Genomic DNA, 24140 nt, shown 5'->3' on the forward strand with positions numbered 1-24140 from the left:
CTTCCAAAGTGGACGGTGCCTTTAGTCTCACAATGCGCACAAGGTTTTCTGGTAAATTATAGAGAAACACGTTTAACGCGGTGTTGTTGTATATGGTGATTTTGGCGTGACGGATTGACTCGTCTGCTATGGTGTTTACTTTGGATATAAGCATTGACCTGGTTGATTGCACGCGGTTGCAAAAGTCTGTGTACGATTCATTCGATCTGATTTTTAGTGATTCTAATTCGATATTAATACATGCCTCACTACGCGGGTCTCCAAAATGTTGTGTCAGAATTTCTTTAAGTTCCGACCAGTTTGTTAAATTTTCTTGTTCTGATAACAGTGCTGCTGCATTTTCTGTAAGGCGGCTAGTGATAGCGTGGTACACGTATAAATCTTGCTCAACCCCACCTCTATATCTCGATATAACATACTCACATTTTTTAAGGAACAAATTTAGATGTTTTTTGTCACCATTAAAAAATGGAATTAATCTGAGCATCTCGTTGGGTATTGGCGTGATTTGTACGGATTCGATTTGTGGTGAAGCCATTTTTACTGAATTTAAATTTAGTTAATTAATATGCGCCAGTCAGAATTTGTAACAGTACTTTACACAATATTCACAATTAAAATACACGTAGTCACAATAAAACACACAATAAAATACACAATAAAAATACACAGTAAAAATAAGAGTGGTTCTTAATTTAATTGTTCAATTTCGAGAGACAATTAACTTAAAAACTTTAATAATTTTTACTTTACACAATAAACTTATTTAATTTAATTTAATATTCAATTTATTTACTTGTTACACTTTATTTACTTTATTTCAATTTATTTACTTTATTTCACTTTATTTACTTTATTTCAATTTATTTACTTTATTTCAATTTATTTTCTTTACTTTGTTTCAATATTTAATTCACTTAAATCTAAACGAAAAGTGTTAACGATAAAGTTTTATGACGAAAACACAAAATGCGATACCCTGGGAGAAGTTCTATCCCGGAGTAGCAATATTTCCCTACGATTTAAAAAGCATGAAAAATACACAGAGGATAAGGAGTGGAAGGATTGGCGAAAAGTTCTACTCACCAACCGACCGTTCTCTGCATACTCGTTCCACCCGTACTTCGATGACAAATTTATTTGGTTCGGCGGATTTATTAGTTTCCCGTAGTATCACGAATTTAAACGGCGGATTTTGACACCAATCGCGTAAACTTTAGGAAAACTTGCAGCAATAAATCCGAACGGCTGCGCCAGTCAGATTTCGGGAGCGGGGTGGAAGCTTTTTAAAAAGGATTATATTTAATTAAACTAAGTGATCACGTCCTCGCCGAGTTGGAGGCGATTTAATAATGATTTAATATTGTGGCCGATCGCAGTCGTCCAGTACGGTGTTTACAATTTAGTTCTGCTGACACATCTCTTATGTGAATAACAATTCTACGAATGCTTACACTGTAGAGTGGAAAGTGATGACTTATCTTGTTTAGTCTAGAGCAGAGGGAGCTGACGGATGCATAACTAGGTACAGGACGGAATTCCTTACTTGACCTAATTCTACAATTTTATGGTACAGTATTAGTAGGTACAGTCGAATTAAAAAATATCTTAACATTTTTCATAATGTATGTATCACAAATAGACTTTGCATACTGTAAGATATAAGATGTCGAAAGTACAACGGGCATAATAAGAAAAAAGAAATGGAGGGAGAGTATTTTTTTTCTTTGTTGTCATTTCAATTAAGATGATCCACAAGCTTACAAATAAACAAATAAATACTAATACTTAGCGGTCACGGAGTAGTCCATTATGGTAATTAGTAATTATACCCATATGGAAGTGATTTCCTTGCTGACTAATCGACTTCCTAATGAGTTTATTGGTTGTAAAACGGAGTATACAATGTTAGAGTTAACTAAGCGGTTCGAAGAATACTTGTTATTGGTATTGTTGTTTAAAATTACTATGTAGGACTTTAACTATATTATTTACTTAGTAAATAAATTAGATATACGAGGTGGGTTTGTTCAAGCTAACATCCCAGACTTTCCACCATTTAAAATAAGTTTTGTTTTGTATTTTATTGGATACAGGACCATAATGTTATGTTTCTATTTAGCTATCCTTTAACCTTTTGTATCCAAGAATAGACAACAATACTTGAATCCTATTAAATATTTATATGATAAATTGTGGAATCATAAGCCCAGCCCTAAAGGTCAACTTTAGATAAAATAACTTGATTTCCGGCTCAAAATCACACGTTGTTATTGAAATAATTAGATATTGCTCGTATTTTACAAGTTGTCTGTTATTCACAAGTTGTCGTTGCAATAACTACACGTCAAGCAACTACAAACTTTTTATGTTAATTGAATTTAATAAAATCATCGTTAACTCCTGATTATTATTTATTTTATTCATAAGTTCCTGTTGTGTAATTGTTTACCACAGACTTGGTGTCTTAAATTATCATTATGGTAATTAACGTGCCAAGCGAATGTGTATATTTGGTTGTCACGGCGATAAAGTTAACTACAAACGATTGCTTATCTCGAGGTAATGCCTGATAATTTGATATTCTTATATTGGAACGGCGGAATGTTAAAATACCATCAGTTTTGTGTGTTCTTACAGATATTTCTAAGATAGTGAATATTGTCTTACTGTATACTGTATGTATGTTGTAGCAGCCCTGGATAAGTATTTTTGAATATTCAATTTCCTTGACTAATTCTAACCGTAGGGGAATCCCCTACAATTGATTCTGATAGAGCTTTCATATAACTTTGCACTATGGTTCAAGGGGTTTTAAAAATTGAATAAGCTATCTCGACGCGCCATTGTTTTATTCAATAAATCATCAATCATCGCGGATATAAATTAATTTATCTTGCACAGGTAATGAACACTTGAGTGTAGATAGCTGCGTAATGTTATCAGACGTCAGGTCGGCCGAAGGTTGGGCGCCTTCAAATTATAAGTAGCTCTCTCTCTCTTCTAATTGCCGTGCCCTGGAGGGCCCATAATATTCTCTAGTATTAAGTTCATGATGGATCATCCATCATAGATGAATAAATGTTACATTAAAGAGGAATCACCATGGTTCTGGGTTAGAATACCGATCTTACCATGCTCACGGGTGTGTTTATTTCTTTAGGGACAGCCAAAGAAGCATATACCTACCTAAACATTAAAAAATAACCCCGGAAAAATCCCATTGTTAAAACATTTTTGTTACTTAGTGAATGCTATTGTATTTGTATGTAAATAATGTATTTTATGCATATGTATGTCAGAAGATGAGTATTGTGATTGGTGACAAATAGCCCTATAAGTACCTATACCTACTTAGGAAAAGGACATTTTTACATTGGAAAACATATGTTTTTGAAGATAAGCCAAAGTTTCTTAATAATTATTCCGGAAATATTTAGTTCTTCGAGTGTGCGATAAGTCTCAGATAATACACCAATACAAGTCATATTTGAGTTGTTATTGCATTTAGGGTCAAGGTTCTCGTTGAATTTAATTTAAATATAACTACGTAGATAAATATGGGTAAACCAATTATTGATAAATACGAGTAAATTAATTAGCAATCCCGACCTACTTATTTATAAATGCAACTCGGAAAAGCACGTTTGATCTAGGCAATATTTATTTTAGTGGAATAACAATCTATTATTGTGTGTAGGTATGTATGAATAGAGCTTTATGTTCGATATCGATTTATTTTGGTTTATCAGACATCATCACTCGAGGTGAATTAATGCAATATTGTTGCAGAGAAAATCTACTGATAACGTATTTTAATCTTCCGTAGATAAGAGTTGTATTTACTAGAGTTGCCGCGAATAGTGGTTATAGCGAATAGTCGAATACCGATTTATCGCCATTCACTTTGGCGAATAGTCGAATAACTCGACATTACTATTCGACATAAAAATTATATAAAAATTTGACCAGTGATCAGTGGGAGGTTGTAGAACATCTGTTAAAGCTCTTAAAACCTTTCGAAGAGATAACAAAAATCACGAGTTCCTCATATGCACCTATATCAGATGTGATACCTAGCACTGTTTCATTAAGCAGATACCTAATGAAAGATGCGCTGATTCAACAAACTGCACACGTTGATGATTTTAGAAAGGCATTGATTAGTAAATATGGAAGCCCGTTTTAACTTAGACGATCTATGCTTTAGGAAGACATATTACTTGTCGACATTTTTAGACCCCCGCTACTAGGACTGTTACTTTGACTTTACCCAAGTTGAACGGATCCGTAGAGCTGTGCTTAGAGAAGGTCTTAGACTTTCTTTAGATGACGAAAATGATCATACGGATCCAGAAACGGCATCCAAAAGGTCTCGTTTAGACAATGAAAGTGAGCATATCGATTCGGAAACTCTTAAATTATTTTTTTGAAGAATCATCAGCAACCTACTGAAGAGCACCCCAAGAATGCCACTGCTGAAGAAATCGCATTAGCAAAGGCTGACAGAAAAATAAACCCATATGGATGGTGGACTTTGAGTACCAATAAGAATAGATTTCCTATATTAAGTAAGCTTGCTAAACGATACTTAATCACACCAGCAAGCTCTGTTTATTCAGGAAGACTATTTTCCGAGGCAGGTTTAATTTACGAGGAAAAACGAAACCGACTTGCTCCCGAACGTGCAGAAAAAAATGTTTTTTGCACCACAATCTGCCTCTGTTACATTTTAAATATTAATTAAAAAGCCTAACTAATTTAATTTCATGAATATGATAGGCACAGGTACATATTACAAATAATAATTGATATTGTGTATTGTTTTATTAGGGTAAATAATAAAAATATGATTATTTTTAAGTCATTAGTTTTTTTGTTCACTAAAATTTTATTTTAGACGACTATTCGCCGAATGCCGAATAATACTAGCTATTATTCGGTATTCGACGAATATCAAAAAAATGACGAGTAATGCCGAATACCGAATAATAGCGAGTATTCGCGGCAACTGTAGTATTTACTTCCACATTTTATGAGCAATATTAAAGAATTTTCACGCCCATTATTTTTGTATTAAACCTACTTAGTATTAAAATGATTGCAATACATTTAAAATATTGATATGCTCTACTCTATGACTCTACTAAACTATGTATTTATTAACGTTAGGAGTTGTTTACATTGACAAAGTAGGTAGTACTATAAAAAAATGGTTAACATTATTAGTACAGGCGAGTCACGCATCAATTCATACAATTTAACAGTGCCAACCTATCGTAAAGATATTGTCTATACCTAAGTGATTATCGATTTCTTGTCGATCCCTGATTCGAATGCTTTTGTTTCATGGATACTCACTTATACGTTAAGGTTATTGTACATACAAGTTGGTTGTAACAACGTCTTAACTGTTAAGATATTTTTGATCTCGACTGTGCCCAACCCAACTACGTCGGAGCACGAATCAACGACCTTCAACTTTTTATTGTTATGGTTCGCTTAATGTATTACATTTCCTCGTTGTTAGGAGCTTGGAAAAGTGTGTTGATGGTAATAGGTACAAGATTTGTTAAGTTTAAGACAAAATAACGTGGTGTAAAATGAACGTTTGACTATTACGAGTATCCGAGCTATTGCAAAAGATATTCCAAATACTTACATTAATCAAATTATACAATGTAAATACACACAAAAACATATGTATGGCATACCGATCGAGATTTTCCGACTGATTTAGCATACTAATTACTTATGTCGAATGATAATTCAATTACATATAATGTTGTCATCGACGTAGAGCCGAAAAAATGAAGCCGGAAGATTGAAGGATTAGGAAAACTTTTTTAAATATAAGATTTATAGATTTACATATTTTATATAGTTTACACTATTTAAATTTCTTAGGTAGGTTACTTGAACCAATGTTTCCCTTTGCCTTTTTTGTCACAGGCGAGTTTTCCTTCTAAGTGCACCGAGTGCAAATCCAAGTGCAGTTGCACTCAAGTAAACCGTGGTTAGGTCAATGTTGCACTAACTGTTTCGAAATGAGCTGAAGGCCGCCCATTTACAAACATCACTTAGATACAAATATTAAGTTAATTGAAGACTCAATTAGCTTATATTTACCTGGTAGATGAAAACGTTTTATCCAAATCTAGTGCTACTTACATGATTTTAAAAGAAGTTTGATTAATACTTAGGTTTAAATTATTTTATAATATTTGGCGCTATAGCGCCAATTAAGTTTGTAAATAAGACGTGATAAAAACTACTGAAACTAGGACTGAACTGTTGAAGTGATTTTAAGATTAAGTAGGTATTTCATCACACTTGGTGTCATTCACATTATTTATTTAAAGAAAATCTTAGCCTGTTGTCAAGGACTTTACATAAGTTTTATATAGCTTTGTTTAAAATGCTGGCATTTCATTGTTGTATAGTATTAATTACCGAAGTACTTAATCTGTGGTATTACGAGTATAACTTTACGGTGTAAAAAGTATTACCAGTATTACGCCCGTATTCACAAACATTACTATGAGGTCTCACAGTGCGGCAGGTGATACATAAACCAATCACAAAGCTCTATTCAACGCTGTGCGTTCGATTTGCTGTTTCACTTAAGCAAGCATCGTTTCTGAATACGGGCGTTCATCACGGTGTGAAATATTAACAAGTTTTAATATCCAACAATCACAAGTGATGATAGTATGTGTTATCGGCTGCTATCACATCTATGGTTGACACACAGATAGTGAGATATTCAATACCATAACTATAACGGTTCTCAATCATAACTAAACCATGCTGGTTACCGCATATGTTATTATTACAGTTTAATTATCATTTACTGTAATCTGCTTCTACTTTGCTCATAATAAGGATAACTATGATCGAAATCCATATAATAAACACTATAAGTAAGGTATGTTTGCGACATTTTCAGTTAGTAAAGGTGTAATAAACATAATATGTAACATATAATAAAAATCATAGAACGCGTGGGGATAATAAATTGCCATGAAAAGCGGAAAGTCAGGCTATCATATCAACATGTTCGAAACTTGAAAATTATAAAGTGGTCTAACTAAAATTATTTCATCATCATCATCATTTCAGCCATAGGACGTCCACTGCTGAACATAGACCTCCCCCAATGCATTCCATGTTGATCGATTGGTAGCGGCCTGCGTCCAGCGCCTTCCTTCTACCTTTATGATGACTAACTGAAATTATTTTATTAACTTAAAAGTTGATAAGTTTGATTTATTTTGATGTAGGTATCTTAGCTTAACCATCCCTGAAACAGGGTCTCAAACGGGTTACAAGCCTGTGAACGGTAAGGAATTGGATTGCACATTCATATTTGTATATTATTTTCATATGGGTCAGTCTCTACTCTGGACAACGCATGCAGTAGCGGCTCGAAGTACCTACCTATAAAATAAATGTTGGCCCAGTTGATAAGACGTGCCAAAACCGACATGATTTCGTATTCATACGATGACAAGCTAGTTATTATCAATTTATTTTATATAATGAATTTTATTGCCAGACACTTGGTTTTATTTGCTTTTGTATCGTAAGTACAAAATAGTCTCCTATGATGTCTTCTAGTTTTTTCGATCTAAATATGTTTTATTTCACAGATATGTATATGGTTTATTTAGATAAATACTTACCGTAGCGATAATATTCTTATTTTAGCTATCTTTACTTCACTGGGTGCGTCCGTATCTTCTTTTTTTGTTGAGATCGTAGGGGGATAGCGTCCTAGAGTTTATAGTTTTTAATCGAATAAAAATAAAGTCCTGATTTTCAGTTACAGAGGTAAATGCAGGAATCTTTGGGTCTCCAATGTAGTCTTTTCTTTACAGTTTGACTCATTAAACATTTCTATAGTTTACACTATTTATACAGGTTGGAGAGATGACTAATTTATGTAATTATGCAGTGATAATAATACATATTAAATGATAGGATAGTTCTCAGCCTGTCCGAGTCCAGCACGAATCGATAACAGTATCGCGAACAGGCCCACACCACTACTCTACTAACCAGTTAGTTGTCGGTTTAACAAAGTGTACTCGTAATATATGTATAGGTTATTTTGTTTTAAGTCATTTAGAACATCGCTTATGAGAATAAAGATTAGTACTATGTATTTGTCGAGGTAATCCTCGAACAAAGTCTAGGCAGTCTATAGTGTGAATCTACATAACTTAAAGTATTGTTACAGACAGAATCACTTTGAAATCGCAGAAACTAATGTATGCAGTGAACTACGTAAAATGCATAAAACTAAATGGAAAAGTAGTTTTGAGTCTATCCTGTCAGTTGGTTAGTTGCCTTTTCGTAAATATTTTTAGGTGTTCGTCGGTTTCCTGTATGACAACATGATATTATGCAAAAAAATATTTTGCTATTTTGTATTTTGAAAATATAACATGCAATTATTTGGTTATACCTACTTGCACGTATTTTTAAATTACCTAATTATTCTAGGAATTGAATATAATGGTGGAGTTGTTATATTGAATAACATATGCATGAAACTTTAAAATGAAAAGTAAATAGTTACATTATAATAGATAAATAAATGCTAAACATTACTAATTTGAATGGTTAACACTTTACCCTTTGAACTTTAACTTAAGTAAGTAGCATTTACCATACTCATAGGTATTTAAACGTCATCGGTTCCTAAGCATTCACTATTTATATCTAACAATGTAAATATTTTTACGATATTTCAAAAACGAAAAACACTAAATGACTTTTTTGTTAAAATTCGTAAAAAACGTAGCATGTCATTATGTGTACGTTAATATTCTTTAGGGTTCCGTACCTTTTTCTGGGTACAAAAATGTCCTAGTATAAGTAATTAATAGTCAATTTAAAGACAAAATGGTCATCTGAGTAAAACAATAGAAAAACAAAAGTCTTGGATTAAAAACAATAAAGGTTTTAATGACTAACAAGGGAGGCCATTGCCTTCGTCTATTTCCCGGTTTAGACAGTTGCCTCTAGTATTACTAATGTACGTACTGACGTCGTAAGTCCAACATTCTATGCTAAAATGGTGTGCTTGTGCTATACAATATTCCACCTTACGTCGCTACCATTATGGTCTAGTAAACAGCATCCACTTACGTGTACCCTGCTAGGATGTCCATGAGCGAGCTCTTGCCGGCGCCCGACTGGCCCATGATGACGGTCAGCTCCCCAGAGTTGAAGACCCCACTCACATTATTCAAGATTGTTTTGCGTCCTGGAAATAGAGAACAGAATTATCATCATATTTAATACATAATAACAATAATTAATAAATATCCTTGGACATTTTACACTACGCATCTAATTCAAACTAAGAAAAGTTGTACTATGGGTACTAGACAACGGATATAAACATACTTAAATAGTTTTTTTTGTGAATACATACCCAGACCCATCACAGAAATTAAAATTCATCATTTCAATTTCTGCCCGGCTGGGAATCGAACCCGGGACCTCTCGGCATAGTAGTCGGTTCCGAACCACTACACCAAACGACCGACAAATGGAGAATTGGACTAAAATCTTTCTGCCAATGGAGTCCCTTGCTGGACGTAAGCCTATTATGGAACGCCATGAAACACGTTTTCCCGCTTTTTCGACCATTGCTCGTCGCAGTTCCTCACGGGACATGGCAACTTTAAACATAAACTTCACGAATTCAAACTAGTTCCGTCTCCTTTTTGCGAGTGTTCCACTGATGATGTCAGTCATGAGCAGTCTGCCCATCATATCTTGTGGGAGTGTGATCTTTGGAAACATGAACGTGATATAATGCTTAATTCAATACAACATACATCTGTTTCCGCAATTTATTACACCGATCTTGTCGCGACAAGGAAAAATTTCCGTGCTTTTAAGCGATTTTGTGAAAAAAATATTATTGGCAGGTAGTTGCTAATTGCTCATAAGATAGGCCCCCTTAATTTAATTTATTGTCCGTGGTGCATAATCTTTTCTTAAAGGTTTTAAACCTTTGTTTGTCACCTGTCATCCGCTTTGCAATGGAGGGAAGTCGAACCTTAATTTCGAACTCCTCCTATGTTCTTCTGATTAATTTCGTTGCGGGTCCAATAACAGTTTAACTTTCCCCCGGGACAAACTTGACCTTCATTGGTTGGGTTTTTGTGGCGGTCAAGCTGTAGATCCTGGCTACACAGGAGTTGCAGTGGTGGGAACGAGAGGTGGGAATAGTCCCTTCCCGCTTTTTCGTCCAATCGTTGCCATTTTCTTGAGGTTGACAGTCCATTGATCAGGTTATATTTTTTTATTTACATTTTTTATTATTTTAATTTAATTACACAGTAGGCCTTATTTCGTATTAAAAACTGGTTCATTAACAGTAAACATTAGCAGTTGTTGAGATAATTCAACAAGACCATTAAAAACAATAATGTAGCTCCACACATATTACTCTAGTAGGTATAATTTAACAATAAAAAGAGTCTCAAAAGGAATAAAATTTAATATGCAGTGATAGATAACTCCACAGACTAATGATAAAACGCATGTGTCTTTATCAATCATTTAATGTTAGGTAATTCATTAAGTCAGTGCCCTTGATTGGGAGATTAAAATTGTTTTAATATCTTTAATAAAAACTGTAGGTATTAAAATAATTTCTTAATTAATTTAAATAGATTTTTGCATGAAACAAAATTAAATGTGTGTAATTTTTCTACATATCTACCCGAACATAGTACGTATATCCTAAATAGGATTATTTTACCCACGGCTTTGCCCGCCCAAATTATAAATAAATACCCCCCAACAGAGTGTTAGTGTTTATTGAAGTCAATCATTTTAGTCGACTTTAAAGCATTATTGAACATTGATTTTACATAAACAAATGAATAAGTAAAATTTGCAAATAGTGAATTATGTATGTATAGTACCTACTTACGTAAAACAAGGTAGTAACTACCATTGTTTTGTTTTTAGAAATTTACGAACCTCAGCCAACTTCACCACCCTCAGGACTGTTTACTATGCTCTTGCCCACTCAGTATTGACCTACTGTATCACAGCATGGGGTAACGCTTGTAAGACCTCTTTCCTACGTCTGGAAAGGGCACAAAGAGCTGTCTTAAAAGTCATGACTCACAACCCCATTCGTTTTCCAACCAACGAACTATATGCTTTTTGTAAGTTACCAAGAGTAAGACACTCTTTTATCATGCAAACTGTACTCCGCAAACACGCTGGTCTGGTATTCGAATCTAACCGGGAAGAAAAGACCCGAAGACATGACAAAGTGTGCAGATTGGAGTCCTGCGTACTTGGAGTGGCTAGTCGACAATATCGGTTCCTGAGTCCTAAATTATATAATAAAATTAATAGACTTCTCAACATCTACAAACTTACCTTGCGTGAATGTAAAATTGTGATTGATAAATGGCTTCATACGCTCACTTATCAGGAGATTGAAAATCTCTTAAACGGGTAACTTGGGTTCTATATTTTTAAAGCCAACACACTCTTACAACACACAAATACACACACCACACACATACACACATCACACACATTCAAACAGCACGCCTAAAGTAGTATGTTTATGGAATATTTTTACGGAAGTGGGCGTTAGTAGTCGCACCACAGTTCTCTGAAACTATTGCGGCTATTATGGTACACGCTTTTTCATGTACAAATTTTCTTGTTTCCAATAAATAAATTTTGAATTTTTTTTTTTGAATTTTGAATTGTATGGTAATATTCAAAATGTATGAACGGGGTCCTATAGTACTTTTATGTTTTCCACTAGTATTTCTGTAAAATGCTTGCGATTAAGTTAAAATAAAAAATATTTAGTTACAGTCTACATTTTTCTAAGTTATATTTTCTTTCAATGAGGGTTTTCGCGGTTGAAAAATCCGCCAGATGGCAATACGTAGACGGGAGGTCCAAATGCTGCATGACTGGTAATTTTTGACATGATATTGTGTCAAAATCCACCAATTTTTCATAAAACGCCAAACAAAAGAGCAAATGTTTACACAGATTCTTGAAAAATATGTGTCATTCAAGATAATTTATAGTTTTCTATACTTTTACTAATATTATAAAGAGGTAAAGTTTGTGTGTTTGTATATTTCTTAAATTGTAAGGGGTAATCTCGGGATCTACTGAACCGATTTTAAAAATTATTTCACCAATAGAAAGCCACATTATTGCTGAGTGTCATAGGTTATATAAAAACCGAAAAATTCCACGCGGGCGAAGCCACGGGCGCACAGTAGTTTGATTTTAAAAATAGGTGGACATACGATCGAAAGTCATAATTTCACCGAAACAAAAATTGTTTTGGATAGCATTTTGAATGCTGATCAACATTTGTCATTATACATTTTTCGATAAAACGAGCCTTTCATGCTTAAAAAAAATATGACAAGAAAATTTGTATGAAGAAAAATCTTTTTTATTTTTTTTCTGGCTACTGTTGCAAACTGTAGCGGTCAAACCTTATGTAGTCGTAAGTACCTATGGTGCCTAACATTACGACATAAATACTTTTTGCGGACCGACGATCTGGTAAAGGTCGCGGGAAGAGCCTGGATGCGGGCAGCGCAGGACCGTTCATTGTGGAAAACCTTGGGGGAGGCCTTTGTCCAGCAGTGGACGTCATTTGGCTGAAACGAACGAACGAACGAACTTTTTGCGGGCACGCGCGGCGAAGCGAGTAATGGACATGCAAAATTTTAAATATTTTTATTTATTCATTATTGATTTTAATGCATTTAAAGTAATTATTAATAGATAAATATACTTAGTCTAACTTACTACAGCCCCCTATTACCTCATTTCACGCTAAAACCTTTCAAACTAGAAGGTAAATTTGTAGGTACTAGGTAGTCTAAGTTGTTTTTATTGTCATTATAATATTCACAACTGGTCTACTGGTTATCGTGTAAGATAGATTAGGTAGATATCAACCCTTTACCTAGGTATATACCTACTTCTTGGCACTTATAATACCGATATACATGATTAAAAAAAGTCTTCAAGCAAGAACCCTTGACTTCAATGGTTATGAAAGATTTTTTAACTTTCTAGAGTAGTCCTGAATAGATCCTTAAATCATTTTGACTGTCATAATCGATTACAGTAGGTAGTGGGTTCAGTAAAGGTTTCAACCCATATTATAGTAAACAATACATTTTTATGGCTCTCCATTCAGTTAGTCAAATAATTCCATCATAAATGGAAATATCCGTAACCCTCTTCTACACATTATTCATCATCCATCATCATTTCAACCATAGAACGTCCACTGCTGAACATAGGCCTCACCCAATGATTTCCACAATGGCCGCTTGGTGTTGCCCTGCATCCAGCGCCTTCCTGCTACCTTTATGAGACCTTGTGGGTGGACGTCCTACGCTGCGCTTTCCGGTACGTGGCCTCCACTCCAGAACCTTGTTGCCCCATCGGCCTTTAGTTTTGCGTACTATGTGCCCTGCCCATTGTCACTTTAGCTTGCTAATCCGTTGGGCTATGACGGGCTAACGACTTTGGTTCGTTTACGGATCTCCTCCTCATTTTTGATTCGATCTTGTAAAGAAACACCGAGCATAGCCCTCTCTATAGCACGTTGTGCAATTTTGAGCTTATTTATAAGGCCTATATTGAGAGGCCACGTTTCCGAGTATTAGACGACTATTGCCACACATTATTGATTATGTACACCTCTACCTATAGTTTTATATGCCAGCTAACGTACACAAAGCTGATACATGGTGCAGATAATGTGATAACATTTTGGTGTACTGCAAACCTGCCTATTGGATTCTTTCGGAAAAAGTAAGTACCTATGTGAGTGACTTTGATTATTTTGAACACTCTGATCAAGATAAGTGAATAGGCTAAAATATCTTTTTTTGATTTGTTTTTCGAACGAAGATAATAATTGAAGACATGAATGGAAGAAGGTGATATTATGTCGGATTTCAGATTTTTTTCAGTTCGATGATTGGGTAAAGGTATGCTTTATGCTTTATGTTTGAGGCTACTTATAAAGATGTTATATACGTTATCTTTTTAGACGAAGGGAAAGAAACTTACACCTCTTTAAATGAGCCAAAAAAAAAGAATATTTTTGCGAAAGTATAAGACTATTCAACAGAAGAACTGGAAATTACAGTTCCATCAAAATTGAAACTATCCCGCTACCTACTGTAATCGATTATGACAGTCAAAATGATTTAAGGATCTATTCAGGACTACTCTAGAAAGTTAAAAAATCTTTCATAACCATTGAAGTCAAGGGTTCTTGCTTGAAGACTTTTTTTAATCATGTATATCGGTATTATAAGTGCCAAGAAGTAGGATATACCTAGGTAAAGGGTTGATATCTACCTAATCTATCTTACACGATAACCAGTAGACCAATAATGAATATTATAATGACAATAAAAACAACTTAAGACTACCTAGTACCTACAAACTTACCTTCTAGTTTGAAAGGTTTTCGCGTGAAATGAGGTAATAGGGGGCTGTAGTAAGTTAGACTAAGTATGTTTATCTATTAATAATTACTTTAAGTGCATTAAAATCAATAATGAATAAATAAAAATATTTAAAATTTTGCATGTCCATTACTCGCTTCGCCGCGCGTGCCCGCAAAAAGTATTTATGTCGTAATGTTAGGCACCATAGGTACTTACGACTACATAAGGTTTGACCGCTACAGTTTGCAACAGTAGCCAGAAAAAAAATAAAAAAGATTTTTCTCCATACAAATTTTCTTGTCATATTTTTTTTAAGCATGAAAGGCTCGTTTTATCTAAAAATGTATAATGACAAATGTTGATCAGCATTCAAAATGCTATCCAAAACAATTTTTGTTTCGGTGAAATTATGACTTTCGATCGTATGTCCACCTTTTATTAAAATCAAACTACTGTGGGGCGGAAAGCTAGTTTTTCATAAAATTAAACACATTGTTTCAAAATACTATTCGATTCGCAATTAACATAAAATTAGCAGCAGTTACTATGGTTTCAGAAATAATCAGGTAAAGTAGGTATTTCGCCGAAATAATTTCGGTCATTATCATTGTAATTTGATTGACGAATGAATTATGATCATGGATAAGTTAAAAACCCAACTATGTTAGATTCTTAAAGTACGTGCTAAAAGAGCTGAAAGGCTTACTAAGGCTCCGTATCCTAAACCTAACTAAAAAATATTTGTTATGAAAAACGACTGTAGAGCTAGAGAAACAAAACTCTACAGCAAATATGATAAAAATAAATATTATGTAGGTCCATATCGCAAGGCATTGAACCTTGTTAGTGTTAGCTACTTGTATGTACATATGAAGTTCCTCATAAACTAGAACTAGTAGTAGGTAACTTTACCTACATGACAATGTGTGAATGTGCTAAAAATGATTATGAACTTTGAAGATGTTTTTTTTGCTTTGCTGTTAGCATTAATTTTTGCAAAATGGATGAATCTGGACAGATTAATAAGGGCTTAATTTTTGGGGGCAAAAGTTAATTGTAATTCTAGTTTTAAACAGGTAAATATTTCTGAATTACTTTGTTAATGTATACCATAAAACATTTCGTAGTAGTAGGCATGTACAATTACATAGGCAGTTTGAATCGAGGCAGATTTTTTCAACTGGAGCAGAGCTATAACATAAAAGCTAATTTTTGTTGATATCTTTTATTTTGGTCTTTGGATTACAGCATTAAGGGGATACTTAACGCAGTAAAAAGGGCGGAAGGTTGATTACCATGACCTTGGGGTTTTTTTTGTTTTATCTCTGACTTTAACAACATTATCACATGACCCTCCCTTGACAGTCGGGTAAAAAACTGTCCAATTCAAATTTTGAATTAGTAGGCTGGCCCTCGGCACTTTTGCACGCACCCAAATATAGCTTGGCCAGCCACCACTTCGGGACAACATAATATGGGCTGGTGCTGAGAAGAAGTGTCAGAAGAAATTAGGAGAGTGAACATCTCTCACATGAACTTTTACCTTCAAGTGATTGCAAAGTGCGTTTTAATTGTTTCAATGATTAGTAAAACTACCAAGTAATGAGTGGTGATCATATCTAGTCAGTTAATACGCCATTGTGCGTGGACGTTATCGGTGGGACAAACGAAGGCGTTGACTAAGAGAGGACGCTGTCATTTGTTCCTTGGTCAGCGCCTACGTTTCCGCACTCTTCAGGCAGTGGGACGCAGTCGTTAATGTAACCCAATAAAAATCAGGCGATTGCGTGTAGGTACTGGTGGGAACACACACTTGGTTCCGTACAGTAGGTATACCTACATTTAGTTAGTGTTAACTCACCAGGGTGTTACATCTAGAAACAAATGATCGTGTTAATTTGGCATTTAGGTTTCGGAAATTTCGTTTGGGACTTATCTTGTAACATTAAACTATGAACAATATACGTTGATAAACGTGTCCAGTATTTTAAATAAGTAAATCGTACTTATCTAGGTACAAAAAAATTAAATGCATCAGCTACTTATATTAACAATGCAGTGTTGAAATATGCAATAATATCAACATCAGGGTTGAAAATAGCTGCAAACATTTATCATATCTATTTGTTGGTAACTGCTCCAATCTTTGTTGTCATAAAATATAGTCTATACTGTCATAAAATATAGAAGATCGTAAATAGCAGGTGAGTCATTGTTAAGGTTTTAGAATTAATCCAGATATTGAACCATATCAACGATCCGAATCATAAAATTATCAAGATTTAAGACACGGCTGGGAATGTTGTGAATCATAATAATCCACACGCATGTCGTCGGTCTCCTTCACTTTTACTTCCAAGTGACGACTACGTCTTATTGTCTCCAATAGATAGAGACAGTCTGTTAAACGTTAAACAAAACAACAGAGATAAGGATATCCTTATCCGAATTGCATATACAATGACTTTTTCAGGTTCTAATAATTAGAACAACGATCTAACGAAAAATCATATTTATAAAGGTAATACGCTCATTTATTAGAATCTAGCAAATGAGCGTATCTATTACCTAAATCAAATTGAAACCTTAATTAGAGCTTGACAGCAAAAAACTAAATAGATAACTTGATTAAAAAATTAGTTTAAACTATTGTTAGATGCTAATATTATTTGGGCTTTACTTGATTAAGTAGTCCCCAAATTAAGCAACTTTTCATTTACCCCAAAGTCAAAAACGCCTAGAATTAGGTTTACTTACTTTCAGCGACGTTTTTCGTACTTTCATGGATTTTCTTTGCAAGTTTCTCGCTATAAGCTCATGCCTGAAGGCTTTTTGAACATGGTTTTACAATACATATTCAGTTAGGTAGGTAATTAAAAGTTGATTTCTTTTCAGCTACTGTATTAAAACATCAAGTATAATAGAAAATACAGTCGGGAAATAAGGAAATACCTAGGAGTACCTATTTTCTTCTTGTCATGTTTGTTTGTTAAGGTAAATAAAATAAATAAATAAATAATTTTTCTATAGTATGGTATACCTCAAAGAGCATAAAAGAGTAAGAGACGGCACTCCATAGATATTTTTTGAGCTCACGCACACATATGCATTTTAGAGAACGACCCGCAAATCTTTACCAACCGCACAAACTACAGGCGGAGCTACCAACATAATGCCTTATTTTCTGACAGTATTAGTGACGTTCGTAATAACTTATCGATTATCGATACTTTGCTAGGGTTGTAATTGCATATCGATATCTAGTATAGGAACCTTCAATATTTTAATGATTACTATTTTTATTTTATACTATGTGTAAGTAAAACGAAGTTTTGTAACGTAAATTATTTATTTCGAAATAAAATAGGTATATTACAATAAGTATTGAACATGACATAGCAGTTGTAGGCATGAGGAATTATTGAAAATTATAACAAAGTACAGAAATGATAATTTTGTAAACTTTTATTTTCACAACTTTTTCTAAGAAAAAATAGGATTTTTATTTATAAACATCTTTAATTTTCTTATCAGCTGATCGAACCTCAGCCCTAAGATTACTTTTCAATGCTTTGTTGCTGTGCTTTTTTACTTTTGTCAGCAAAATTGTTTTCACTTTTTATGAAGCTGTCATTAATGATTTTACAACTTTTTCTTAGAAAAAGGTAACTTAATATTTTAAACATCTTATCATAAATTTCTTTATTATGTTGTTGACATTTAAACCAACTAAAATTACAATTTGTACTCAACATTAAGAAAATGAATTTTCCAACATTTTCCATATATATCTGGTCGGCAATATGGTCATGATAAAATTGTTTAGCTTCATTTACGGTGGTACATAATTGAATTGTTGGATAAACGAGACTTTTTTTATCATGCCACCATTCGCGAAGAGATATATATGCATACAAATCATTGTCAACAGGAGTTTTCACGCTCAAACACTCTTCACAAATTAAACAAGAACTGTTCTGTAATAGTTTGGCAGCTAAATACCCGCTTACATATACTACTGGTTGGTTTTCAAGGCTACACAAATTTTCAATGGGCTGTTCTAAGTTTTCAGGGTCCGGGATAGACAACACAGGATAAAATTCAGTGTCTGTGGAATCTTGAACATTAATTTTTATTTCTGTTGTTTTTAAATTAGTTTTTAAAATGTCTTTATATTCCAGCATATGTTTATTGTTGTCTGCTTCACAATTAGCACTTCTGCTATGAGGCACTTTCAGCCCAGTAACCATGCTTGTTTTAAGCGCTGCAGTAAAGTGCGTGATAGTGGGATTTCTATTGGTTACACTGTGTTGCCTAATGATTCCAAATAAGTTTTCCAGAGAGTCTTGGTTAAACTGTCTAAGGTTCATATATTTAAACCCTTCATTCTTTAACTTTTCCCAAATATCGTTTAAGGATTTGATAGATATTTGATATCCCTTTACGCATTTAACATTTTTTAGTATCGTGTTTTCTGCTGTTATAAATTTTATGGTTTTTAACTTATCAGTATAAAAGGTCCAAGACTCAATGTGATTACTTGATGTGGAAACATTTTCCCGGATCCCTTTCTTTACGTCATTTAAAGATGATGGACCATTTGTACAATCAAATAGTTTATCTAACTGTTCAATCACAAATGCTGTATCATTGCAATCAGAAACTTCTTTCCATGCCATCATTTTTAAAATAGCTGCCACGGTATTACTCAGAGCATGCGCAGCATACTTCACCCTCATCTTAGTTTTGAATGTTGGATTTACAATGGTACTATTCAGTTTTTTTAAATTTAAAAAATTTCTGTTGTGTTCTTCTGCAACTACCAAATGCCTCCATTGTGCAATTTTTCCATCGAAAGACATATTTCCACTTTTAAAGAAATTGTTTCGTAATGATTTGAACAAGTGAGGGATGTCATAGATTATAAAAATTTTGTCATTATTTACAGAGAAAAAGTTGCTATCTATGCCTTGTCCACAGTTTCTTTTTAACATGTTAAGAGCTCCTATATTTGTAGATCCCTGATCACAAACTGTTGTTAGAACCATAAATCCGATTTCTTTTAATTTTTTGATGATGTCCGATATAATTTTTGCCAGTTTTGCTGTTGATATTGTGCCTTCCACAAAATAGTGCGCAATATATTGCTTGTATTTATGTTTAGCACCCTGTATCATAAACACTAACGCATGGTCTGCAATTTTCTTTTCTCGTCCCATGTTCTCGCCCTCTCCATAATCCACGTAGCCATCCACTTTATCAGCAATTTCGTTATAAATTATCCGTTTCTTTAACGCCATCTCGTCAAATATTAACGAGCAATATTTATTTTCCTTTGGCATACTTGATGCTTTTGCCTCTAACATATCAATTATATTTTTATTTATACCAGGCTCCATTGGTATATTTTTTAAAATCCTTTGGAGCGTTTTAGTGCTTGGTAGCGTAAACAGCTTTTGCATATAGCGGTATGCTTTAGGGGACCGTTTAAATATAGCCAAAGCATATATTTTGTTGGCTAAAGTCCACCTTTTTCCTTGTGACTTCTTTTTGTTATTCTGCACTACATCCTTTACTAACGATGTCAGCACTTCCGAATCTAACTTGTCTAAATTCACTCTTGACTTCGCTATATTCCTTATTGTTTTTTTTGCATTTTGTAACTGTCGCCAAAGCCTCTTCTCTTTAATTGTAAATGTTGATGAAGTGTCTGTAATAAAAACATTTCCATTAGTAAAAAAAACAACATTAAAGCAAATTGAATTGAATATTGGTTAATTAATCAGCAATTTTACTTAGTTTTTTAAATTAGGTATGTTTTATCTTACCTTTCATTTCAATGTTTTTCTTAGGTCTTTTATAACTGTGGACTAATATTTCTGCCTGTGCATCTTGATGGCAAATGTTTTTATCATCTGAAATATTATAAATATGCAAATTAGTTTAAAATTTATTTTGTTGTTTTATGAAACATATTATTTCCAAATCAATCAATAATTATCAAGTTTTAAAAAAATGCAAAGACAGGATAATGATAGCTCTTCTCATAAAATATGAAGCGTGGGCCCACCTTCAATAACAATGACATAATATTAAATGAAAGGCATTTAGAGGTTTTAATGTTCTGCATTCTGGATGCGGTCTGCGGGTATGTCAAGACAATCTGTAAGTGGTCGTGATAAGGCAATCAGTCACGTGTGCTTTGCGTTCTTTGTTCGTATCCGCACGGTCAAATCGCATTAATATAAAATGTACAGAAACCTAGAATGTTGTACATATAAGTTCATTTTGACCTGACTGCAGACTGCAGAACGCATCCAGGGTGGCATTCTTTAGTTTGAGGGAAGGCATATTTTAGAAGGTAAATAATTAGTTTGTACACTTACCATGAGTAATGGGTTTATAGGTCATATGTTCTGGTGCATTGGAAGTAGAAGGAAGAGGTTCAAAAGTTGTTTTCGCAGAAATACCAGAATCTGGTATATCCACAGCTCCCAAACATGTTGAATTTAGTTGTTTGGTTGTAGTTGTAAGGGGAACTGAAAGCAGATAATGAAATGTGAATTGGGTAATAAAATGTCATGTTCTTACCCAACTTTAGGGTACAATCAGTCTAGTACATGTCTTGCTCACATTAAAAATTACTAGCTTATAAATATTATTAAACTAGCTGACCTGGCTAATTAATGTAGATTGCCTAAAATTTTTCAAATTGGTCCGGTACTTTTTTTGAAGAATTTGTATTACACAAATTACTAAAGTCCCTCTAACTCAACACACATTCTAAGCTAAATTGTGTTACGAGTGGGTTTACTACAATATTCAAGCTGTGGGGTTCTAACCCGCACTTTAGGCTATCTTGGCTTCGAGTTACGGAGCCGATCAAATACAAACAAACAATTAAATATTTCCTTTTTATATTATTAGTATAATTTTAGATAAACATACCTCGTTCAACTGGATTTGACTTCTTTGGAATGCAATATGAATGATCATAAAGAACTGTAACAAAGTATAGATATAATTAATAATTGAAATTATATATTATTTATTGATAAGCATACAACACATGTTTGTGGTTACAAAGAAAGAACCTTGTTAAATTGCATTCGGTTGGTTTGTTTTGGAAACCAAAGAAAATTAATTAAGACATCTAAATAATTCAGAAAAATTGATAGATAGTAAATTAAATTAAAAAAAAATAATTGAAGTCATCATCATACCTGTCTTGAGGTTTTCTTTATTGGAGTCTTTTACATGAAGAGGAAACTCTGTCAAAACTTCATCTGGCAAGATGGGATTGCTCAATTCCAGTGTTGGAATAGCTGAGTTCTTCAGCCGAGTTCCTTTGGCATTGAAGGATTCAGGAGTGAAGTGCCCACCACAAACAAACTTCAGTTGGTGTAACTTTTCAATAGGTACATATGCTAAGTCTTCTATGCCAGCATTTTTAACCCACATTCGACAACTGAAATAAGAAATACCTATTAGAAAAGAAAAAGAATAACAAACTGAAATTTATTCATCAACTAATTTCTTTTAGTATTGTTATGCAATTCATTTTCAGAGTACGAAACAAAATACTGAAATTAAAAATTGGTTATGGTTATTTACTGTATGATTAAAAATATTAATCCCAGCCTTTAAGTTTACACAATCAGTAAAATTATCTTGTAATAAATGAGTGTTATTAGAAACTTACCGGTCAGAATCCAGAGGAAACCTACTCAAAAGTAAGGGTGATCCACCACGACTTCGCCTCTTATTACAAATAACGCACTTCTTGTTGTTTCTACTCTCCATTATCAGTAGAAGCCTAAAATGAAATAGGTATTAATTAAACAAAGCCTATAATTTCTCTCCAACCAGTGTCAATGCCCTGGTTCATGCATTTACCAGTTTTGAAAGTACATTTACATTTTCATCACATAGGGTTGTTTTTAATGAAAAATAGATTTGTAATAGATCTAATATTTCAAGTAAGTAGATAACATACCCATTAAACAGAAAAGTAAATAAGATTTTAAACTTCTGTAGGTAGAAGTTGAAACACAGCTTATTTAAAAGAGTCTCTATCTCACAAAAAACATAACACTGAACAGCAAACTTTATCACGCCCGATACGGAGGAACTTAATCAACTCAACGTAAACGACAGAAAAGTTTATTTACAGTAATATTGCACCAAATCTGAGAAAATAACTTCACACGAATCAATTCGCCGGTTAAAAACTCAAACTCAATTGACAGACATTTTTTTTCATTTGTCAAACTAACAATACTACCAACATAAGGACACTAACAATTATTTTTAGTATGGTGGTATTGATCCGCGGGTTCCCCTGCTATAGTGAAATCAATCCAAAATGCACTTTATTACTTAAGGGATAAGGTTGTATATCAATTGCTACATATAGAGACTAGTTTTTGTATGAGAAGTGTCTACCCACTGGTATACCTGCCTACTCGTACATAATTATACCAATACCATAATACCAAGGGTTTATAATCTATGTTCTTTTTGGGCAAATTAAAACTGAGTTCTATGATTTATTAGCGTAATTTTAAACAAACATTTCTCAATTCCTTTAAAGATGAGTCAAAATATTGACAATTGGGACAGGGCTATCAGTTCTACTTTCATTGTGATAAGATCGACATTGATAATGGAAGCTAATTAAATTATGTTTCCATATTAATTAACAAAAAAGTTACTAAGTATTTAATACTATTCACTAATCAATGAAAGCTTATAAAATAATGTTTATGATATAAACTATTTGTAACAGATTGTTTTGTTGTCCGTGACGGTTCCTTTGTTATTCGCTTTGTTATTAAAATGTTGTGAGTGCGAAGATCACAATCTGACTCATTGAAAATGAATGGGTTCTACTTACGAATTAACAAATCCCTAACGTCTCAATGTAATTCATGTTTGAAGTAAACATTTATAGCATCATTTCAATGCAATCGTATAATGTTACTAGTCGACCGCATTATTGTAGCACTATCTTACCTTGATACGTAACTAAGTAGATCGTTAATGACTGTGTGATATTGATTTCGTTTACAAATGGTCACAAACATAAACAAGAATGACCGAGGGTTCGCTTACCTCCAGCCAAGATGCCATGTCGCACTGTGTAGTTGATGTCTTCGAAAGAAATGTTGAGAGAGTCCTCGACAAGGGATGTGGAGGTGGTCTCCTGCGACTCTGAATTTTCGCTGCCCATTTTGTTGACACTAACACAGCACAAGGTAATTAGGACACGGAAACAGAACTTGTAACTTCCATTGCGCGGTTCGTGAACACAAAGGAGCGTAAACAAAGACGCGATCGGCACGCACGTGTGGCGCGGGCGGCACGGTGGCGCACTATGTGCCCAGGCGCAGCGCAGCTCGTCGCGGGCGCGGCGATGCTCGCTCGATTATCGGTCGTTCTCCCCCCACTTTGTAGACAGCTGTAGCGCTAGCTCGACATATGATTGCCGTTATCGCAGAGACAGACAAAGACCAACACATGGCGATGCCGAAATCGTGGTCCTCTCTTCGGAACCAGTTTTATGGTGCCCAACCACTGCTGTTTGCCATCAAAGTCTCCTTTGGGATTTAGGTTAAAATTAACTTTGAAGGGAAC

General features: G+C 34.0%; 1 protein-coding gene across 1 annotated transcript in view; it reads right to left on the minus strand.

The window, feature by feature from the left end:
* LOC135072631 (ATP-binding cassette sub-family G member 1-like) overlaps positions 1-23914 on the minus strand; it is a 45479-nt gene extending 21565 nt beyond the window's left edge. Inside the window, exons 1-2 of the mRNA XM_063966637.1 lie at positions 23619-23914; positions 9157-9274 (exon numbers count right to left, since the gene is read on the minus strand). Of these exons, the coding sequence (XP_063822707.1) occupies positions 9157-9274; positions 23619-23736 (236 nt within the window). The 5' untranslated portion in view covers positions 23737-23914. The remainder of the gene's footprint in view (positions 1-9156; positions 9275-23618) is intronic.
* Between the last annotated feature and the right edge of the window lie 226 nt (positions 23915-24140).

This window comes from Ostrinia nubilalis, chromosome 6 (assembly GCF_963855985.1).
Source record: "Ostrinia nubilalis chromosome 6, ilOstNubi1.1, whole genome shotgun sequence".
Classification (NCBI taxonomy): Eukaryota; Metazoa; Arthropoda; class Insecta; order Lepidoptera; family Crambidae; genus Ostrinia; species Ostrinia nubilalis.